Here is a 22,768-nt window from a genome sequence, read left to right as displayed (position 1 = left end):
AAACAAGAAACAAGTGTCAAAGGATAAAAGGTTAAATCGGAAATTACTTCGTACTCTTTTGTTCTAAGAAATAAGTGGAAAGAGTAAATAATTTTATGTAATCTAAGTGCCGCTAACGTGGACAAGATTTTATGGTCTAAAGCTGATTAAGGAAATTAGTTTATAGTTTTACGTTTATATTATGAAGAGGAAACATGTGTTTTTGTGTGTTTGATGCACATAGAAACTATATGACCGATTTAAAAAATTCTTTCACCATTAGAAAGCTGCACCTTCACCGAGTGACATAGGCGATATAAATATCACGGGCGAAGCCGGGGCGAACAGCTATTCATAAATTACGTGATTCCCTAGTAAAAAAGAACCATTAATATGGTCCTATTGATGCTGCAGCATGAGGGAATAATAATAAAGTGGATAAGTCAAACACAGAGATAGAATAATTCACTCAAGATGGCCATTAAACCGAAATCTTAAAAAAGAGAATCCACATTATAAAACATATCAGCACATTAGAACAACCGACGCTACTTAACCCGGTTTCGAGTAACGTGCTCGTTGCAGCAAGGTCGACTGCGCGAGGGCCAGCCCCCAGCTGAGGTAAGCCTAAAATATTAACTTGGGAGAACGACCTATCTCGACCTCTTACAGTGTAGCGTGTTGTTAAAATATTCCCGGATAATAGTACAGAGAAATTATGAAATTAAAAGGAAATCACGATATTAATGGGGCATTCATTTATAGAAAAAATATCTCTACGTATTGAAATGCTATAAAACTAAAAAATTTAATTTAGCAAAGACCGAGTTGCATTGATACAATATTGTGATCATGGGAACAATGTTTCATATTATTTGAGATTGTTCTTAATTAATCTCAATAGATGGCGTGGGATGTCCCTTAGGCACATGGAACCGAAGAGTAGAAGAAATTCGATTGTTGATGCGGGATCACGGGTGGCCGAGAGGCTAAGCGTTGCCAAGATTGTGACCAATTTTTTTCATACTTTTAAATATTTTTCATCTTCACGTTACACAAATCACAAAAGCGACATCCGAATTGGTCTATGTAAGTAAATGATGACTATAAGTCTGATTCAAGGATTATTAAATAACATATTAAAAATGTGTATATAAAACGACAAATTTAAGACTAGGGGTTCGCCCCGGCTTCGCCCGTGGTACATGAGTAGCTCTGTCACTCAATGAAGTTGCAGCTTTTGAACGGTGAAAGAATTTTTGAAATTGGTCCAGCAGTTTTTGCGTGAAAAGGTTACGAACATACAAAAGTAGATTCTTTTTATAAAATTTGTGTAGTTAGGTATCTACAATGATGTAACGATCAGACTGTGGATTTATTTATTTTAAACACTAATACGTCCATCGAAAGGTTTCATAAGAATGAATCTATAAATAATTAATCGGATAATCGGATGTAAGATTTATATTTTATTCGATCAAAAACGTTTTCTGAATCAAATAAAAACATATGGAAGAGAAGAAAAAAATACTACAGAAGATTACGCATTAATTTATCATCGTCACTATTATAAACGCAAAAGTAATTATGTATGTCTATCTGTCTATCTCTTCTTCACGCCTAATCCTCTGAACGGATTTGGATGAAGTTTGGTACACAGAGACTGAGACCCCGCTTGGATGCCGGAAATGAATTATGCAGGGTAATCCTGAACGGAGTGTTATAAATAACGCAAATATTATAAAAAAGGAAACATTTATGATTTTCTATGTACCTATATCTGAGAAAAAAACTGTTGGAGCGATTTTAAAAATTCTTCAACCATTAGAGCGTTGTATCATCACTATCTGACTTCATATGTACCGCGGGGCGAAGCTGGGGCGAATAGCTAGTTATAAGTAAATAGAAAAGAACTTACGTATAATTTATAAATAAAATTCCAAGCTTAGCCTTTCAAATTGTAACTGCAATATTATTATCAGCTACATAATAATTTCAAGCAAGCATAACTCATACTATAAACAATAAAACGGCGACGTAACTGCGTAATTTATATTCCCATGTTTTTGCTATTAATAAATCTTGTTGCATGCTCTCTGAAATATAATTTAACTTCAGATGTAATAGTAAAATGTTAAGGTTCTTGAAGTTTTAAGTACTTCAAGTTACAAATAGTATTTTCCCCTTTTTTTTAATAGATCTTTAGGAATGTTAAGATAAGCACAATTATCCAGTAACTCTTTATTATTCAATTAAACTTCTTCAAGAAGCTCTTTTGAATCCTAATTATATAGACTAGCTGCGCCCCGCGTAAGTCCATACCCCGTAGGAATATCGGGATAAAAAGTCTACATGTTATTCTAGTTGTCCAGCTGTCTACGTACCAAAATTCATTGCAATTGGTTCAATAGTTTTTGCATGAAAGAGCAACAAACACACACACATCTTTACAAACTTTCACATTTATAATATTAGTAGGAAGGAAGTAGGAAGTAGAATTTACCCACTGCCCACTAGTTCAGCAAGCAGCTTTTACTTATAAGAACCAGCAAACTCTGTACTAATGTTATCGTATTCATGTTATCATATTATGTTATATATGATCATGCATCACTGAGCATAGAGCACAGAACTTATAAAACTCTATTTTTTTCCTATATACACCTACGGTCAAAGCACGATCTTAAAGCCAGAACACAGTGTTGTTGCTGTGACAAATTTTGTGTAACCATTAGATACAATTAAAATTATCCAGCAAGTTATTTCATTAAATAAGCCATCGCATTTCGCCACTTGACTGAAAATAGAAAACAATTCAAAATAAAACAATTCAAAACAAAAATTCAAAATTTTCAATTTCCCCAGTAGATTGAAACGAAATTCCAGCCTTGCAGCAACTCGACTGTGTAGAATCTCGCAAACGACATCACACGGCTCGCGGCTCAGTGGAAACGAAAGGTCAAAGTTCAACCCGCATTACAAAGTCATACTGTAGCAGTTCTGAATACGTCCATTGTGTTCAAGCTCAGTAATAATATCGCGAGATCTTAAGAATCACTGAAACCTTTCTAGCCAGTAACTTTGCCAATCCATTTATTCCTTTGGAGGAAACTTCCAAGGTACAAAAGCTTTGATAACATAAGAGAATTTCTGTATAATAATCATATTACTTAGTAAGTATAATAGAATACGACATAAAGCTACTTAATATCATTATTTAAAATATAATGTAAGCAATGTATCAGGGAATGATATGGCCGCCTCCTATGTACAGTGGTTATTGTATGAAAGTAGAATCGAGGGGCCCTGGGTTCAATTCCCGGTTGGTAGGATACAGAAGGCTGAACACCTACTTGTCCATAAAGATAATTGATCAAAGAAACAGGCGTATATCATCTGGCCCATACCTCTACCCCCAGCCATAAATCATAATTGGGGACGCAGGATTATGCCACTACTGTATCAGGAAATCAACCAACCACAACGCGTCTAGACAGCCCAGTTACATATTAATAAAAAATCATCCGAAAATGTAATGGACTGGCAACGAAGGTATAAATTTAACTATGGAAGGTCAGCAGGGTCAGAGAATTGGGTCAATGCGATGCCAATACGAGACGTAAAAACCTGCGGAATATTAATTGAAAAGTTCTCTTTCCTCTTTTCGATTTTACGACCCACATCCGACGGGACTTAGTCTTTCAATCTGCGGAATTAACCGCGATGAAAAGCTGCACGTGGGACGATTCTGATGGGGTAGCTTTCATTGCGAAAATGAACAGCGTTGTACCTATTTTTTGTCGTATCGAAACGGTGTTAATGCGTCAGGTATTAAAACACAGTGGATTTATATTTCTAACTTTATTTTCTAATTTGGTATGTTATTTTATTTGCGGAAGGTCCATACTTGCATTCTCAAACTGCTGCATACATGTATGACTATGTACATAAAAAAACATAGTTATACATTATTATTTTTAATATTTTATTTTATCGTATTGAAATTTTTCTAAATAAGAAACTTAAGAAAATAGAAAAAAAATTCATCGCGCCTCGTGATTTTTTTCTATTCTTTCAAAAATATCTCAATTATTTTTAACAAAAACTAAATTGTCTTCAAATTAATGTCAGAACTAACGCAAATTTAATTGGGGGCCACGCGGAAGGCAACTTTTATATGGAAGGAAGCTTTTATATGCTCGCAAAAGAAAGAATCATCTAAATCGCTTCACCCAGTCCTTAGTTCTTAGGTAAAAAAGACAAATAAAATACAGTCGATTTGATACCTCCACCTTTTTTTGAAGTCAATTGATAAAAAAGAGTCTTTGGATAAGTATAATTTATATCTATTAAATAGGGTGGGGCAACTTTATTCCAATATTAGTTTTGATACAAATGCGAAAAGCTCTATTATCCAGTGCGGTGAATAGACCCGACTGAGAGACATAGAAGAGACCTTAAAAATCGATTTTGCGATAGCGCGCGAAAGAGACGGCATGCGAAATCGCCGTCTATACAAAAGAGGCGACCAGACAATACAGAATGGCACTTTCAAAGTTAAAATTACTGGCTCCACTCAATACAGAGATGCAATCAACTCGAGTACTAGATTAACTTCGCTGAAAGGACGCCAATCGAGTTTGCGCCGGAAGCGGGTAGTTCTCGTCTCGCTCCGCGAATATAGGTTAGATATCCATTTTACATTTGCGGGAGTAAATCTGATCATGGAGTTATTGGGAGTCTGCATTTGCTTGAAAATTTCATGAAATTTAACATAATTTAGCAGTGGCAAGTTATGGCGAATTGTAGTAATATAGCAAGTAGAAGGGAAAGAAATATAGATAAAAGTATTTTAATAGAAATACGTAAACCATCGTGGCTTGGGAAGATTATTTAAAAATAAACAGACATCAGCAATGCGTCACTTCTTAATAATAATAACGTTCAAATGAAGAAACATACGCCTATCAAGAAAATATCATCAAGTTTCTAAACTGTGCAATTTTTATTAATTCCTTTAGTTTTCGGTTTAAATTTAAAGAAATCTGTGATGTATAGTGATAATGAACGAAATAAAACTCTTCATAAACTTTCTCAATTTTTCAATAGAATCCAATCAAATCCACCCCGCTTCAATCTGTGCGGAGCTGGCGATTCGCCAGAGCCCAGAACTTTGGTGGAAATAGCCAAAACTGCTTTCCCTGCATTTTAATACTTCAGGAAAGTTATACAAAACGTCATATACACGTCAATGCTAACGGTATTATATGAAATCACCATATTAAAATTTATTAAACAAAATAAAGATTAGAAATTTTGAAAGAATAGAAAAAATTTGATTCAAACCCGCGTTTTTTGTCAAACCGTAGCAAAAAACGCTGGTTCGAATCCCGCCTCGTGATCAAATTTTTTCTATTCTTTCAAAATTTCTCATTTATAAAGCATTTCAAAGCTATAAAACTATAAATTAGAAATAAAGATTATTTCAAATTGTCGCCTGCGCGTAGCGCTTCTAAGCATTGCTCTTGTAAATATACAATTTTATCGTGTGTACACTATACGTATACTTATGCTTGATTTCACAAAATAGGATGGCAACCATGTTTGTCATATCCAAGTTTCTTTTAAACAAAAACAAACATTAAAACGATGATAATTGTTGGGACAAATGAAGATAAAAAAACTCAATAACTAAAGGACAAATGTAGTTATAATGATATGGGTATTACGCGAACCGGAACCGAAACCGAAACCGAAGCGTAAAGCCTTATACGACGAAATAACTAACGATTCCACCTGTGTAGTTCTGTGAGTGTAAAATATTCGATCCCTTGGGGTAACTTGGAAACACGTTCCCGTCCCGAAGTTATCGTCCACGCTCCTTAATCAAAGTTATTGGGCGACATCGCGACTAATTGGGGACGTTCCGGCCTTTTTGTCCGCTGCTACCCTCAAAAAATGGCATTTCTTTTCTTTAGTATTTAGTTCTATTATCCTATTATAAATTACGAGTGGTCTGCCCCGTCTTCGTTTCGTTTCTTTTGTTAATATAACCAAGCCAAAACGTTACGATTATGTATTGTTAGTTAAATTCAATTTAATATATTGCTAAAATATTCTATTACATTATCCCTCGTTTTCGTGTAATTCCACTAAAAGGTTAACTTGTGTATAAATAGATACCTAAGTAAAATTACATTGTAGACTGTGTACATTTAATTCCCTTATCACAAGAGTGAGCGTGTATAAACCACGGGCGGTACATTACAAGCGACCGACGCCAACTTGCCGACAAAATCACTTCACCATATTCAGTTCATTTGGCGGCTAACGTCGCGCAATAAAAATGAACGCCGCGGCGTGTTACGGCGAATGTAGCCAGATGAATAAATCCCAACGTTTGTTTTAACGCTAGCAAGATTCCGTGATATGTCATAGTTTTGGCATTAAATTTAAGAGATATTTCGAGATACTGTGAGAGTTATTAAATATCTACGTGAGAATATAAACAGCGCATTCAATGTAAAACACATGCTATAGCAGAAACAACTTTAAAATACATTTTTATGCTTTCAATAACAGTGATCAACTAAAACAAATTCTCATAAGATATGTTGCCTGTAACTTCTCAAATCCTAAAACTCAAGGAGATAAAAAAATTGAATTCAAGACAGGGTGGCTTTAGTGTTGTTGGCCGTAATCTCGGAGCATAAAGCTCTTAGTGCTAATACGTGACCGGAAAAACGATGCGAGTGGGTACTTCTATATAATTCGGAGACCTAATTAACTGAATTAGTATTCAAACTGCCGGGAATAAAAAGCGAATTGAAACCCGTAATTTTCAAACGAAACGCAAAAACTTTTTCCATATCCCATTCTGAATGGATTAAATCTACGCAGCATCACGGCTCATTGCTGCTCCCAAAAGCATAAAACTAATTTCGTTGAAACCATTGCTGTGAGCGTCGGGGGCAAATTGTTATTTATGCCCTACGTCCAGGGGATCGTGTGTTTCAGTGACGGTACAGATTTCGACGGCTTTTTGGGTCAACAATCCATTAGGGTGAATTTGAGATGGGAACAATGGTGGGTTGCCATGTGGGATTGCAGGATAAAACGCATTAGTTGTGCAAATTCCCTATAACGGCCCGTTAGTCTGAAGTATCGCATAAATAACTACATAGTCTACGAATAATTTTCTTGTAAAAATAATGGCTCAATATTAAAACAATACACTATATCAGTTACATTATAATCCAGCGATATATATAATAAACGAACTAAAAAATCTCCTGTAGACTCCTGAAAAGAATGCTTTATACTACTACAACTCACGTTTTCTTCCACGGTCTTCTTGATCTTGGCACTCGCCTCGCTGACTTTAGCCCCAGCCTTGTTCACGGCGGAGTACAAAAAGTTGCCCAGCGACTTGGCTCCGGCCACCGCTTTTGTGGTCACTGCCAAATGTAATACATACATGACGACGTGTGCTTAGAATTTTACGGAATCCGTGAGGATAAAGAAACTTCACGATAGTTTTAAAAGTTGCATGAATTGGGAAGATAATGACAAGCGCTTGAGGTGGTGGTAGCGTGTGGCGTTAGTAAGCTTAAAATAAATATTTTTACACACAACAGTTTTTTTAAAGGAATGCGCGAGATTAATAAATTGAAAATAAATATGTATGTCTTAGTCTAAATATTATTTCAAAATCCAGACATACACAATATGTCGGATTCTTTGTTATTTGTGCAGGTGAATCTGGCAACTAAATTTACAACCATCCATAAATGACTTTTAAGTTACCACAGTTTCAATATCGCCCCAACAAATGTACATAGCAATTTAAAATAATGCCGATTAAAGGGGAAATAATTATTTAGATGAAATATAGCTTAAAAACGGATGCTTCAATATTAATCGGAAATCTGAATCGTTATTCGGGATCATCGCGTCTTTTGTCATGAAATGTTTTTTATCATGAACTCAATTGAATTAGATTTATTTAAATCAAAATTCAGAAATGTGTATGACAGCGGGCATTAATTAACGTACGTGTTTTTATTGAAAAAAAAAAAATAAAACTCATTATGATATAAAAGCGGCAGCATTCAAATTATTAAGTCTGAAATTGACGATAAAAAAGCAAATAAAACTTATTAAACATATTTGTTGCCAGTTGGCATTATACTTGGCACAAATGGGACACTTGGCAGATGTCGATACACTTCGTCGATTATGCCATAATATACGTTGCCAAGTCGGCTCTTATAAATCGATTTTGTTGAATAGACAACCTATTTCCTTAGAATTTGAACATTACTCACTTCAGTATCAGTTAAAACGGAATGTTTCATTTTCATAATAACAAATTTTTAATGATAATATTACGAATTTTCTCACATGTAATCAGATGTGCTTGGCATAAACGTGCCACTACAATATGCATGTCAATGAACTATGGCAATGATATATCTATTCTTTGCCAAGTTGCCAATATGACTCCGAAATATTATTACTCAACGCCGAACCTTACTCAATATATACTTTCTAGTATCCATTTAAAATCGCAATCATCATAGCTATAAAAACGCATATTAATCCAACAGTAATTATATAAATATTTACACAGTTGGGTGTTACGGTTTATTTGAATTCGTTGTAGTTCACTTGGTATCAAATCCAAGAGGCTATTGTTATATAGGTATCCATATCTTCACTGGCATAACAGTCACCCCTCTTGGCACGATTTGAGCATCTCATAATATCGACAGTGTGTCAATAAGGCCTAGTCTTTGCCAAGTAGGTGTCTTACCTCTATCGATTAATCAAAATAATAGAACGAAATCTGTTTTTCCAAAAATCATTTATTTTCTGCATCGTTAGGTACTTTTATTACGCAACTAGAAATCCGATCAAATATTTATCTTTTATTTTCCATCATCCAACGGTCCTTTCATAATAAAAATCGAAAATGCAATTACACATGCTTTTAGCGAATGGATTTATCTTATAATTTAGATGTTAAATATACAGTGAGGTTAGGCATAACAAACAAAAAACAAGCATTATAAAGAAAAAACAAAACAATACTAACATTCTTGCATATCTGGCACTTCTATGGCGTCTACCGAGAAAATCTTTTTACTCTGTGAGGAACCTGAAAATGTGCAGAAAACAAAGAACACTACAAATAGCAACTACAAAATAAACAAAATAATGTAGACGAAATGAGCGGGCATCTAATACAAGGGTGCATGTAGATTTGATTGAATTTCATCTATCTATATATGACAGAAACTACAAAAAGTTATAGAGTTCCAGCATTGCCATTCAGAATATTTAGATGTCTAAAACCTCGTTTTATTATAAAAAAAATTATAGACCTCTGAAAAGTCTCGTAAGATATGTATAAATTGGAATCGAAAATTTTAAAGGTGTTTATGTGTGTGTAAAATGCAACACAAATGATAGTTAATTTTTTTTTTATTAAATACGATAGGGAGGCACTTGAGTACTATCTCGCCTGGTAACTAAGCGTAGATGTAGTTTAATATTGAGCGCGCTTCCCTAGAAGGTGCATGTTCGCTCCACCCTTGTATACCGTAAGATTCGAAAGAGAATGTACTCGTATCTAATTTTGCATACCCTTATGATATATCCCATTCTTTTAAATTTATTACAACATGACCAAAAGTAAAAGTTACATACATTAAACCTGTCCATATGACGTTAAAGTTGATAAATCGAAAAGATAAAAAAAAAATGGCCATAAATCTATATAGATTCTATAATCTCTGTGGTTTTTCGGAACTTCAATTAAAGGGTAGTGTTTTCGTACTTATGATTCTGTGGTAGTGATTTCAACATTCGGCTCTCTCTCTGACTCATCTTACAAAGTGTTACGTATCGCGAAATTCGGCACCAGCGTGACCCAATTCCTCACGAAAAATACTAGAAATTATGAAATTCAATTCAACCTACATGAACCAATATAATATGCAGTTTTTTAGGAATACGTTTTGATTCGGGGGCAGTGTTTAATGAATCTATTGATTACTACAAGCAAAACGAAGACTCGTTTTTTATTAAAATGGTTTTTTATTATAATGTTGCTCCTTTTAACATATAACTAGAATGTAAAATGACATAGATAATCACTAGAAAAATCTAATTCTAAAAAGGCACTAGCTTTTTTTATTAAAGAGGTCTAGTCATTTTGACTGCACGTAAAATTGTATGCTTCTTGACTAGCTTTTGCCCGCTGATTTTTCTCAAGTTGTTATGAGATTAAATGTATTATTAAAGCCTGCAATTGACTAAAACTGACAACATGTCAAGCTTTCCTCTCTAAAAATGCCAAAAATAATATTGTTCTTCGATTTTTATTTAAGTAGTTTTTATCGATAAATCGGACAGTATGTTACAAACAAAAGAATAAACGGCAACTCTTCAATATCTCTTTAGACATTTTTATCAAAATCGTCATACTAACACCCAACTATCGCTCCAATCTAACATCTAGCAAAATACTAAAACTTATTTAAATAAACGATTGTATTATGCAAATGATCTCCTTACCGTTACCAACGCCGGCGGGCTGCTCCTCGGTGGGGGTGCCGCCCGTGGAGCCTGGCCTGCTGTCCGCTCCGCCCGTGGCACTGCAAGTTATGTCATTTACGTATCGCCGTACTGATGCGGATTCAAAAGGACATGTACACTGTGGTGTTTTTTGTGAAAAAAAAAGAGCTTCTGAATAGAATTCACATTCTTAATTTAAAAATATATGGACTGACTGGACATTCACAGAGTCCCTCTGTTTGATGGACAGATAAAATAATAGATTAAAAGAACATTATTTGCAACACTGTTGCGGAATTTTTTTCAATATATATAGTTTCACAAAAAGGGTGTAGTTGTCTGATCACAGTAGACATAAAATCTTGCCATGATATATTAATTATAAAAAAAAAAAAATTTATACTTTCCATTGAAAAAAAGTTATATATTAGATGCCTCAGGTTTTGCAAGGTAAGAAAATTAATCAAAGATATAATTGTCTTTTCAAAAATCCTTACTGCAGACTTGCATACATTTTCAGTATATGTTTGTTCACCTAACATACTGATTATTTTTTTTGTGTTCTTTTTAATTTACTGTCAAATAGTGTGTAACTGTGAAATAGTTCAACTAAAATTTACTATGAGAAAGAGTCAACAGATATTTAACCTTTAGAAAGTTTCACAATACTACTAACAGTGGTGATAAAAAATGGGGTTTCAGCAGAAAAAATGAGTTTACATTGTAAAAACTACATACAATGTGTCTTTATTTCATACATTTCAAAAACCTGATATGTTTAATCTAATGTGATTTATGTTACCAATCATTGTTATACAATTTTGACATAAATGAGAGAACATGCATCTCTGAAACAGTGCCAAGATAGATCCAATTAAGTAATGTGTTACATAATCAGTGCTTATGCTACAAATTTATTATCTATAATATGAAATTTAGTGCCATTATGAAAAGCTTGGTGAATGAAATGAATCAATTTTGAAAAAAGAATTTTATTTATGGCATGCAATTTCTGATCAGATCAAATGCTGAGTTCCATTTTTGAAATTTGTTGTATAGATAAGAAATGACACACCAATAAGCTTTGGACAGCAAACTCATTCTATCTGCAAACCCCGCATACCTAATGTACCTAGAATTATCATCATCCTCTTTTGCTTCTGTCTTCGACTCAGCTACTTCAGCAGTTTCCACTGGAGCAGCTTCAGGTACATCTGAAGGTGCGGCTTCATTTTTCCGGAGACCAGGAATTGGGATGCCAGAGCCAAGCCAACCAGTCATTTGAGACTTCACATTGGTAATGAGGTCCAGCTTGCTGCCTCCCTTGGTTGGACTGCAAGTTAATTTTATGTAATGTTTGCCTAAATTTTTTGAACAATATGTTTTGTACAGAATTCTTTGGATTAAATGTCTATGGACAAGGCCTTCCTTAATCATTCCAATAAGAAGAATTAGGCATATAGCAGAAAAATTCATTGACCCCATTACAATGTGGATCAATATCCTATATTATGCAACAGAAATGATTCACGAATTTGAATTATCCCTGTCGCAATTTCGTTATAATTTTATTGTACTGCGCATGTTTCTAAATTCCGAAATGTGTAGTGCAGTTTGAGTAAAATTTTCGGTCCCTCCCCTAGCATGTTAGGTCTATGATAGTTTTCATTTCTATTGTTATCTTGAATCGTTTCTTATTCCACGCCTCCTTGGGACCTATGCAATTTTAAAAAGACTTTTATATGATCAAAGAAAAATGTAAACAAAGAATATACCTTTGTTTGTCCCCTTCTGCTGTAGTCTCCCCAGTTGCGTCCTTGGTTGGGGTGGGTACCTCTTCATCTTGGGGCTCGCCTTTAGCTGCTCCCATCCACGAACTGACTTGATTTGTGAGTCCTGAAAACATTTTCACTGCCACTAGATAGCTACACGACACAAGCACTCGATTCTAACTACGCTGCGAGAGATTCGCTCATGACACACGCGTCGACTGCGAAGCGCCCGATGAAAGCGTGATCAGCTGAAAAACTAAGTGGAACACCGCAATCGACCAGCAGAATCAAGGAAGTTTTCATTGCGCATGAAAACTTGCGCACCTTGGACTATTGTGTTTGTGATTTTTTAACATACGTCAACGTTACATTCTCGACAGTTCCATTTACAATGTTTATAAATATAATAAATTTAAGGATTGTTTCAAAATGAATAATATTTTAGTAATAGGAATAATTAAAAATCAATTATAGAGGGCTTTTAAACGTTTTAATATATTTAAAACATTTTAACGCATTAAAAATGAACCAAAATCCAATACTCCAGCCTTGTAAAAAAAATCAAACCATTTTGAAGTTTAAACGACAGAACGAATGACGTTCGAACAAATGAACGACAAAATGTCAAATTGAGATTAATTATTTTTAATCCGTAGAATTTTTGTTTGTCTCGAATAAAAGTTTGCAACATTCCCAGTGTTTTCGTTTTAGATATCAAATGTAATTCCAAACGTCTTAGTGACTTTATATTTATCCATTTTCTTCCGTATCAACGTTGATACCTATTTCTTAATATGTCGGAGACGCGTCGTATACAACTCCATTTGGGGAAGTGTATAGAAGATTTAGACAAATTATACAATGTACCGGACTTAAAATCTAAAAGAGCAGCTTTGTAAGTACATATTTTATAATAATTAACCTATTTTAATACCTGCACAATATAATAATTTGTCCATGTACATGCAGGTTATGCAAGACAGCCCAAAAACTCTTCGAAAATGCTGAGGAAGCCCGTGCAAAGGGTGACGAAGAACACTCCTACGTGTATTTCATGAAATACCTCCGCGTAGTTGCATATATAACTAAGGACAAAGAGTATGTAAAAGACAAAACATACTTTAACAATATGCTTGGAACTAAGAACCCAAACAAAGCAATAGATGCCGCTGAAAAGTTGAAAATGAGTCTGATTGAGAGGCAAGTGTGTAATAAAACCAATACTTACTTATATTATCTATTTGAACTTTATTTTAAATATCAGTATCATGTTTAAGTGTATATTCTTTTGCATCATGCACCATAGCTTAAAGTTTACCACCCCAATCTTACAAAGGAACATTAAGATTTGATATCTATTTTAATTTCTTAATTATTAGGTATGCTAAAGAGCAAAAAAACAAACGCCTCATGGACATACAAGAGAATGAATTGATCAAACAAAAGATAGACGAGAATCGCAAGAAAGCAATGGACATAGCTGCTGAGCCACCACCAGTTTTGGGTCTACCTGGTAATGAATCTATACATATAAACAAGTTTTATTTAGCCTACAGTTTTACCACCAACTCTCTTGACCAGTACAGTCCTAGGGTCTGACGAATGTCATCACAACATCTCATTTTCATTTAAACTGTTCTCATAAATATATATATAAAAATTGTACTTGAAAGTTTATCAGTCTATATATATAAAAGAAAGTTGTGTTAGTTACACTATATATAACTCAAGAACGGATTTACCAATTTGGCTGAAAATTTGCACAGAGGAACTTAGAATCAGGGTCTTCTGATCCTGTGTGTTGGAAATCCTATGGGAATGGGAACACGCGCGGAAAACCCCGGGTTTAACTTTCCTGCGATCTCATGTGCAAACCCGCAGGCAGAAGCTATTAATAATATAAATTATGGCATAGCCCAGCATGTGTTATGAAGCCCTCTTATAAAAATTGATGATTCACAAAAAGAGTAAGGGTAAAAAAACTAAAAGTATAAGAAATACAAAATATTGCTCAATGAGTTTATCAACTTTTTTTTTATTTATTTTTTTTCTTGTCATGTGATAAACTACAAAACCTATCTTGAATAAATTTTTTGTCATTACATATTTCTAATTTAAACATTTTGATATTCATATAATACTCCTAGTGTTTTTGAACTCATTGGAAAATCCAGAGTTGCATAATTTTTATTTTACATGATATATTATGTTTTATTGAAATAAATTTTTAGGTCCTGATGAAGTGACAATTAAAAGTGATCAATTGTATCAAATACTGAAGAATGGCAAGTTGAAGGTTATGATATTGGACGCAAGGCCTGGCAATGATTATATTGAATCGCACATTAATCACCCAGCCTGCATCAGCGTGCCAGAGGAGAGAATTTCACCTGGGTGAGTTTTGTGGCTTTGTAACATTATGGAGAGGCAAAAACCTGTAAATAACCTCATGATGTTTCAATAAAGGAAAACATTGTGATATGAATAAAAAACCATAAAAATGAAAAATGTGAAACATTTGAATCATTAATATAGTACAACTAAGTATGACCTATTAATTGAGTTAAATCTTTTTGAATTTTATCACATCCAGAGAACACATAATAGAAATTAAAAAGGAAATAGTGACTTATTTGCATCAGAACATGTGTTGCTGCTTTTCTCTCAGCATTTGTCTCCACTACACTCGACACTCGCGACTGTATCTCAATGAATGCAAAATAATGCGCTGCTACTCGCTTAATACAACATAGCGCCCATGCATTACAAGCCTTTTTAAAGAGTAGAAAAAATTTGGTCATGAGGTGGGATTCAAATCTTTTTGCCAAACTTTAGCAACAATCCCTCGTAATCATGCCTCAACAATCGAGTTTCTTCAACACTTTTGTTGTCATATGCCTAGGGGACACCCCAATGTAATTTTTTTTTATTTTTGTCATTGTGTCGGTTTTGAGAACCACACATGCTGATAATATTTTTTTTACATAAATTAAAATGTACATATTATGAGTGATTTGAAATATAAGTGGTGCGCCTCACTAGCTTACAAGACTGTTCCAAATTTTTTTATCTGTTCTATAGTTATATCTCTAACAATCTGTATTTGGATGGCCAAGCTCTGGCTCTGGGATTAATGCCTGAACCGTCAAAGGAATCCTGTGTTCCTCCAGGGGCAACAAAATATGCTTAATAAGACCAAAGATTGATAATATTAATATTGGTTGATTCATTGCCTCATGGATACAAAAAACATAAATCATTAGCATTAGCTAGGCCATATTTTATATTCAACATAATCCATGTGTTTTAGGCAATCGGCAAATGTATTGGAACAGAACCTACCAGAAGCCTCACGGCCTGTCTGGGCTGAGAGGGCCAGCATGGATCTAATTGTTATGCTGGATTGGAGTAGCACTACTGTGATACCAGGGAAACCCTTGCATCTGCTGAAGACCATTCTACTTAAGGTTTGTCACAATATTATAGAAATTATTATTAAAAAAATTACAAATGTTACCATTATAATTATTTGTTTTTATTATTTTGATTTCACTACTACAAAATGTCTTCTGTTCTATTGGCATAACTTGTAAGTTATGCCAGTAATTAATAAACTATATTTTATTTATTAACTTAATTACTGTCTTAACTTGTAAGTTATGCCAGTAATTAATAAACTATATTTTATTTATTAACTTAATTACTGTCATAACTTGTAATTTATGCCAGTAATTAATAAACTTTGCTGTTTATTCTCAATTGTTTATAATTATTACAAAACAAGCGTACCGACCGCGGATTCGCTCGCGTTTACTACAGTATTTTGTACTTGGTTGATTTTTGAAGAAGATATGTATGTAAATAGTATGACATTTTTCATTACTTTATATGCTTTTGTATGAAAATGTATGAAGTGTAAAATTTTGTAAGCGAGGCCGCGAGAGGAGGGCTAGTCGCAAATAAGCACAACAATAGTTTTGTTAACTGCTCACATATTTAGTACACGTAACAGCAAAATAAATTTGTCATATATATAAATAAATTTACCCCTTCCTTATACCCAGTATTCTTATTTCAGTGGGATATAAAAGTCCAATATGCAAGACAGCCAGTAGCACTGTGGGGAGGCTACGAGGACTGGCTGCTCAAGTATCCAGCGTTCACCAGCAACCCGCAGGCCGTTCCACCCTCGCAGGAGATCATGTTGGACGATATGCTGGGTAATTTATTAATTACTAGCTGCGCCCCGCGGTTTCACCCGCGTATGCCCGTATCCCGTAGGAATATCGGTATAAAAAGTTGCCTATATGTTATTCCAGCTGTCCAGCTGTCTACTTACCAAAATTGCAATCGGTTCAGCAGCTTTTGCGTGAAAGAGCAACAAACACACACACATCCTTACAAACTTTCGCTTTTATAATATTATAGTAGGATTAAAGTAGGATTAGTAGGACTAACTTTCCGCCCGCATAGTCAATGAAAAGTCTCATTGTTATCGTCCCTGTTGGAGTTCTAGAACAAAACTTTTACTTTGTCCTTTTACAGGTCACAAACTATCTTTGTACCAATTTTCATTCGGTCTAGGTATGGAAAAGAGACAGATATATAGACAGAGCTGTGTGCTTTAGTTTTTTTGATAATAATGTTTATTCTAAATTATTTTGCTATAAACTGAAGTTATTTTCCACTTAATTTCAATGATTTTTTTTATATAAAATAGAAACTATCTACTATCAGAGAAAGTAACGCTGTATTGCAATCTAAATAATAATAGTATATTTTTATTGGGTTGAGATCTGAACACAAAAATATGTAATCTATACTAGTACGAGTAATATGAAGCTGAAGAGTTTGTTTATTTGTTTGTTTGAACGCACTAATCTCAGGAACTGCTGGTCCAATTTGAAAAATTATTTCCGTGTTAAGTATAGCCCATTTATTGTGGAAGTCTATAGGCTATACATGTACCACGGGCGAAGCCAGGGCGGACCGCTAGTCACTAATATGCTCAATGTACTCTGAATCTGTAGTATGTATTTAATTTAAATAAATAAATAAATGAATATTATTGTTTTTCCAGGTGAAATAGATTATCCAAATTTGTCGGATCTGAATCCACCTGCTCCGGTCAGCCGGCCCAAGCCTGGCGAGCCAGTTGTGGACAGGTCCAGTAAGGTATGTGTGATACACATATTATATTTCGTTGAAGAATCTTATAAAAACAATATCACCTTATGTATGAAGCGGTTGCGAAGAATATCATAACCGGCCATTGTTTTAATGAATATTATTCGTGTAAAGGCCACGTTTTAGTTTTGGTCTGTTTTTATTTTATATCATAGGACAAATCGAAACTTTAAGAATAGTTAAATAGTACAATAATTTTACAAAAAATGGTCTTAAGCGTCATAAACAATGATGTTTAAAGTGAAAAACTTATGACTTTACAAATGTTCATATTTCAAATTCATACTGTGATAAGCATGTCAGTCTACCAAAAATGAAAAACGGGGCTGAAGAAGTCACTTCAAAAATAATTACTACTGCAGATGTTTTACTCGCGTACTTGATGTTATATAACCCAGTCTTCCTCAATAAATGGGCTATCTAACACCGAAAGAATTGTACCTGTAGTTCCTGATATTAACGGGTGCAAGCTAACAAACAAATTCCTCAATATCATAATATTAGTACAGATTCAGTGTGAGTGAAAAAAAAATATAATAAGAGAAAAAATAAAAGTACGATGTGTGTGGCAGAGCGCCGCGGTGGAGCTGTACGCGGAGCGCGCGCGCAACGTGCAGCACATCCTGGAGCAGCAGCAGATGATCGCCGACACCTCGCTCACGCTCGAGATGCAGCGGATCGAGGCTGAGCAGGTCTGCGGGTGCACTTACACTTACACTTATAATTAGACTTACACTTAGACGTACACTTAGACATACGCTTAGACTTACACTTATACTTACACTTAGACTTACACTTACGCTTGTACTTAGACTTACACTTAGACTTATACTTGTACTTATACTTACAGTTGCACTTACACTTGCACTTGCACATGCACTTACAGTTAAAGCTATACTTAAACTTATACGCACACTAGCTGTTCGCCCCGGCTCCGCCCGAGGTACATGTATAGCCCATGTCACTCGGTGAAGTTGCAGCTTTGCAATGGTGAAAGAATTTTTGAAATCCGTCCAGGCAGTTTTTGTTTGAAAACTATACAAACTTAGAAAATACAAAAGTTTTCTCTTTATAATATTATTGAGATATACATCTTAAAACACACATTATGCGACAAACCGACTTGGAACAAACTCGCAGCTCAAGTTATTATCTATTATAGATGAAGAGATGTATTCGAGGAATTTACAATTATTAAAAATTAGTAATCCGAACCCGGCTTCGCCCGTGGTACATATATAGTCTACCACAATAAATGGGCTATCTGACACTGATAGAATTTTTCAGATTGCATTCAAACAAACAAACAAACTCTTCCACATTATAATATTATTATAGGCAAATGCTGAGTAGTCCACCGTATCACAAATACTATCCAAATATTAGAATATATCCAATGTAATTTTTATTTTTATTTTTTATTGTTCTCAAAATGTATTAGTTGTAAGTTTTTTTTTGTTGCATTTGTGATTAAATGTATTTTCTTTCTTTCTTCTTTCTTTCTTTCTTTCATATATTTACATGGGATAGATATAAATAAATATTGGTGTTGTGTTGTTCGCACTTCGGCCGCAGGACTGGGAGAAGACGCGGCTGCAGAGCGAGACGGAGCAGCGCGACGAGCTGCGCGCCATGTACCAGCTGCGCGAGCAGGAGATCATCTCGCAGCTCATGCAGCTCGAGAACAAGCAGTACGACATGGTGAGATGAAGTGTGGATAAATTGATAAATGATAAATGCAGTTTAAAAACAATAAAACAACACACGCTATAGTGATAGAATCGATTAAGTCGTCTCGTTTGCTCTTATTTGTTCCCCGCCAAGTGATAATTTATTAACAGTAATTTATAAGACGTTTATTAACATTGATGGATCTATGTTATCTAATTATTTCAAACTAGACGCGTCTAGAAATCAAGATTCCTTTTTTACGCAGTGGAGCATTTAATCGGGATTTGAAATTAATCTGTCCCTTTAAAGTGGAGTAAAATCGAGTCTAACGAAGTCGGTTACATGCAAACAAACACGTGAAGTTGATAAAAGTGTGTTAAAAAAAATTATCCAGGTGATTTCTTGCTTTTCCTTTTTTTTCGAAAAACATGCATTTCTATTACTCACTTACATGTATCACATTCACTTACATGTATTTATCACCAGGAACAAGAGAATCAGTCGTTGCGCGAGAAATTAGAGGAGTACCAACGGAGGGAGAGGGAGGAGGCGGCGAAACTCGCCGAGAACATCGCGAAGGTGCAACAAACGCCCGATGCTGATGTGGAAGGTTGGTTCTATTCTAGAAGTTTGTAAATGTTTTATCAATAGATTTATTATACGAATTAATAATAACGTTGAAAGCAATGATATTATATCCAAGAAAAAAAAAACGTATAGACAAACATAGAACTTCTTCCTTTTTGTTTTTTGAAGTCGGTTATGAAGGTGTACAGTAGTGGATTTAAACGTAATTTTAAAAACGGCATTTAACTCGTATAAATAACTCAATATTGCAGTATTTCGAGTATGTATCAAAGTAAGATGACATGATTCAAGAATCGTGTGTTAAAAAGAGACAGGTGAAATAAATTCTGATTATTAGTTATATTTGTAACATATCTAAATCTTTTTAACTTTATATAAGTTTTTGTATTAATTAAACTCAATCTTAAACATTTATTCAGACTTCTATTAAAAGTTTTGAATCTTCACAGTTCATAATATAAATATAAACCATTTACTGAGTTTTTCTTCTATACTAATCTGAGTTTAGTGAATTTTTGACTTTGTTGGGGATAATTTGTGGACCTACTGAACCGTTTTAAAAGAAAGGCGAATTGTTATTGTGTGTTGATACTTTATTGCTTTTCTTTTTTTTCGTATACTATATTTTACATTGATTTCGTTTTTCGTTTCTAATAGTCAATAGAAGAAAATATATATAAAAAATTGCAATCAATGTTCTGAGATAAGAGTCAGAGTAAAGATTACGTCGTTTAGTGAGAAGGCGGATATAATTGTGAGTTGTGTATTTTTTTGGCAACGTCACATTTATCGCGACAACTACCATCCGTCACACGCATTCGACTTACTATTTCTGGCGTACAGCATCACCGGGGATGATGTGACTAACATTTAATGTTTAAATCTTGTGCGTGTGCGCAGCGGTGAAGCAGGCGGCGGCGCGCGAGGCGGAGGCGGCGCGCGCGCGCATCGCGGCCGTGACGGCGCAGCGCCGCTCGCTCGACCGCCGCCGCGAGCTGCTCGAGGCCGAGCGCAAGCGCCGCCTGGCCCACGCGCGCGACAAGCGCAAGCCCTGCAAGGTGCGCACCCCATTTTTTTTTATTAGAGTTATTCAAGGAAGTTTTATATAATATGTAGAAATTAAACGCATTCGAAGCCGCGGGCAAAACCTAGCATATAAATATTTATATGCTAGGTGTAGAAGGCGCGATGCGTGTGCGCATGTTTTCATATGAAACTAAATAAAACGATTTTTAATAATATACTGTTTATATAACAATATAGGAAGAGGACACAGAGTCGTTCGGTTCCGGCACCGACAGCAACTCGGCGCTCAACCGCTCGCAATCCTCGCCCAATATCGCTAAGGTAATTGATTTCCTTATTAAAAACTCCATTTATCTAAAAGTCAGAGAGTTTCCGCTTGAAGAATCTTGGTTCTTCAAAAAAAAATCTGAAAGTCGTTCGGTCAATGTTCTATTAATTATTCAACCGATTTAAAAAATGGAAGGAGATTCTTGTTATTTCGGTGTGTTACTTCTAACCTTTCGATGGTGTGAAACGATTATGATGATTCTTTTCTCGATTTGAAAGTTGTTGTCACCGTTGTGGACCCGTTAAAATTTCATCTTTAAAACAATTGGTTTTTTGAAGATATTTCCAAAAAGCATCGTTTTTGTTGGTGTTGAACAGAAGACAGGCGTGAAACAGTAGCATGCTACTGTGTCTCGCACGGTGAATGAGGGAGCAAAAACCCGTTTCCTTATCCTCACCCTTCGCAATCCATACCTTCTTTCAAATGGTTGATCGTTTCCTTATTCCGTACCGATTAAAAGCGGGCAAGGCATTCGCAGAGCCACTACCTCTGCGAATGTTGATGGGCGGCGGTGTTCGCTCACCATCGAGCGAAACACCAGCTCGGCTGCCCGCTATGACATAAATAAACGTCGCACATCCCACTCGCACTTTCGGGAGCGTCCATAAATTATGTACGGGCTAGCCGTACATCCTGATTCAGCGCTTTACACGACTGTCTTCAATTATGACTTATTAAGTCAGTCTGCAATAGCGACTCGTGTAAGGCGCTCGGGGTTATATATCATCATATCATTAATCATTATATCATCATATCAAATATCAATATACGAACATCATATCAAGCAAGAGTGTATGTATTATCAGCCCATACAAATTACGTGAAACATTTTTCAGGATTTTTTGACCCCCCCGCCCTCCTTGGTGAGATTTCGTGAGATTTTCCTTAACTATCTCCCCCCTCCCCAAATCTCACGTGAGATTTTTTGAAATATATTTTGACTATTAACCCATTGGATTTAAGAAAGGAAAAGAAAAAATCATCCGTCCGCGGGATTTAAAAGGATAAATAACGAATACTAATAATATATCAAGTTTTGACATATGTAAATTTTACTAGAATTTTTTTTTTTACTTTAACTAAACTTTATTTTCACGGTTTTCTGTTAAAAAAAAACGTGATTTTTATTAAAACCCCCCCTCTCCCCCAAGTGAGATTTGGAAAGATTTTACTTGACCCCCTCCCTCCCTTAAACACCTCACGTAATTTATGGACGCCCCCTTACCGGTCTGTAACGCATTGTCTCTCGGTGCCAGCTGTCGTCGGACGAGGAGGAGGCGGCGCCGCGGTTCGACCGCAGCACGAAGCCGGCCAAGCTCGCGCCGCTCGCGCGCGCTCGCGACTTCCAGCCCGTCTGGGGGGACGTGGTGAGTGTACCTGCACTTACACCAACACCTACACCTACACCTACACTCACTTACCCATACACCTGAATTAGCACTTATGTGTGCTCTTACGCTTACACTTATATTGACACCTATGAAAACTTATGTGTCCACCTACACTTACCTTTCTTATCAATACTTATGACTATTATTATATTGACAATAGCACTCTCACAATACTTTAACATATTTTTTTTTTGTTTAATATTTAATAAGGCAAAAGAACGTACTTAATTGTTGTTGCCTTTAGG

At 35.2% G+C, this 22,768-nt stretch overlaps 2 protein-coding genes across 9 annotated transcripts in view; one reads left to right on the top strand and one right to left on the bottom strand.

The window, feature by feature from the left end:
* The window catches only part of LOC119839073 (synapse-associated protein of 47 kDa), a 37,262-nt gene extending 24,578 nt beyond the window's left edge, over positions 1 to 12,684 (bottom strand). For 2 of the 7 annotated variants that reach the window (XM_038365263.1, XM_038365264.1), the window contains exons 1-5: positions 12,336 to 12,683; positions 11,684 to 11,893; positions 10,561 to 10,640; positions 9,077 to 9,139; positions 7,315 to 7,436 (exon numbers count right to left, since the gene is read on the bottom strand). In XM_038365263.1, coding sequence (XP_038221191.1) covers positions 7,315 to 7,436; positions 9,077 to 9,139; positions 10,561 to 10,640; positions 11,684 to 11,893; positions 12,336 to 12,466 — 606 coding nt within the window. In that variant the 5' untranslated portion in view covers positions 12,467 to 12,683. Of the gene's footprint in view, positions 1 to 7,314; positions 7,437 to 9,076; positions 9,140 to 10,560; positions 10,641 to 11,683; positions 11,894 to 12,335 lie in introns of all 7 variants that reach the window. The other 5 variants (XM_038365258.1, XM_038365259.1, XM_038365265.1 and 2 more) reach the window with 5 other exon arrangements.
* Positions 12,685 to 12,932: 248 nt separating this feature from the next.
* Positions 12,933 to 22,768, top strand: part of LOC119839099 (ubiquitin carboxyl-terminal hydrolase 8) — a 28,070-nt gene continuing 18,234 nt past the window's right edge. Inside the window, exons 1-13 of one of the 2 annotated variants that reach the window (XM_038365295.1) lie at positions 12,933 to 13,227; positions 13,302 to 13,532; positions 13,712 to 13,845; positions 14,564 to 14,726; positions 15,643 to 15,799; positions 16,411 to 16,552; positions 17,413 to 17,507; positions 18,092 to 18,211; positions 19,095 to 19,220; positions 19,677 to 19,800; positions 20,679 to 20,836; positions 21,042 to 21,125; positions 22,389 to 22,499. In XM_038365295.1, the coding sequence (XP_038221223.1) occupies positions 13,127 to 13,227; positions 13,302 to 13,532; positions 13,712 to 13,845; positions 14,564 to 14,726; positions 15,643 to 15,799; positions 16,411 to 16,552; positions 17,413 to 17,507; positions 18,092 to 18,211; positions 19,095 to 19,220; positions 19,677 to 19,800; positions 20,679 to 20,836; positions 21,042 to 21,125; positions 22,389 to 22,499 (1,746 nt within the window). In that variant the 5' untranslated portion in view covers positions 12,933 to 13,126. Of the gene's footprint in view, positions 13,228 to 13,301; positions 13,537 to 13,711; positions 13,846 to 14,563; positions 14,727 to 15,642; positions 15,800 to 16,410; positions 16,553 to 17,412; positions 17,508 to 18,091; positions 18,212 to 19,094; positions 19,221 to 19,676; positions 19,801 to 20,678; positions 20,837 to 21,041; positions 21,126 to 22,388; positions 22,500 to 22,768 lie in introns of those variants that run through there. The other variant, XM_038365296.1, reaches the window with a different exon arrangement.

Source organism: Zerene cesonia, unplaced genomic scaffold (genome assembly GCF_012273895.1).
Source record: "Zerene cesonia ecotype Mississippi unplaced genomic scaffold, Zerene_cesonia_1.1 Zces_u008, whole genome shotgun sequence".
NCBI lineage: Eukaryota > Metazoa > Arthropoda > Insecta > Lepidoptera > Pieridae > Zerene > Zerene cesonia.
Note: the sequence above shows the minus strand (reverse complement) of the source record. Positions and strands in the feature narration are given on the sequence as shown.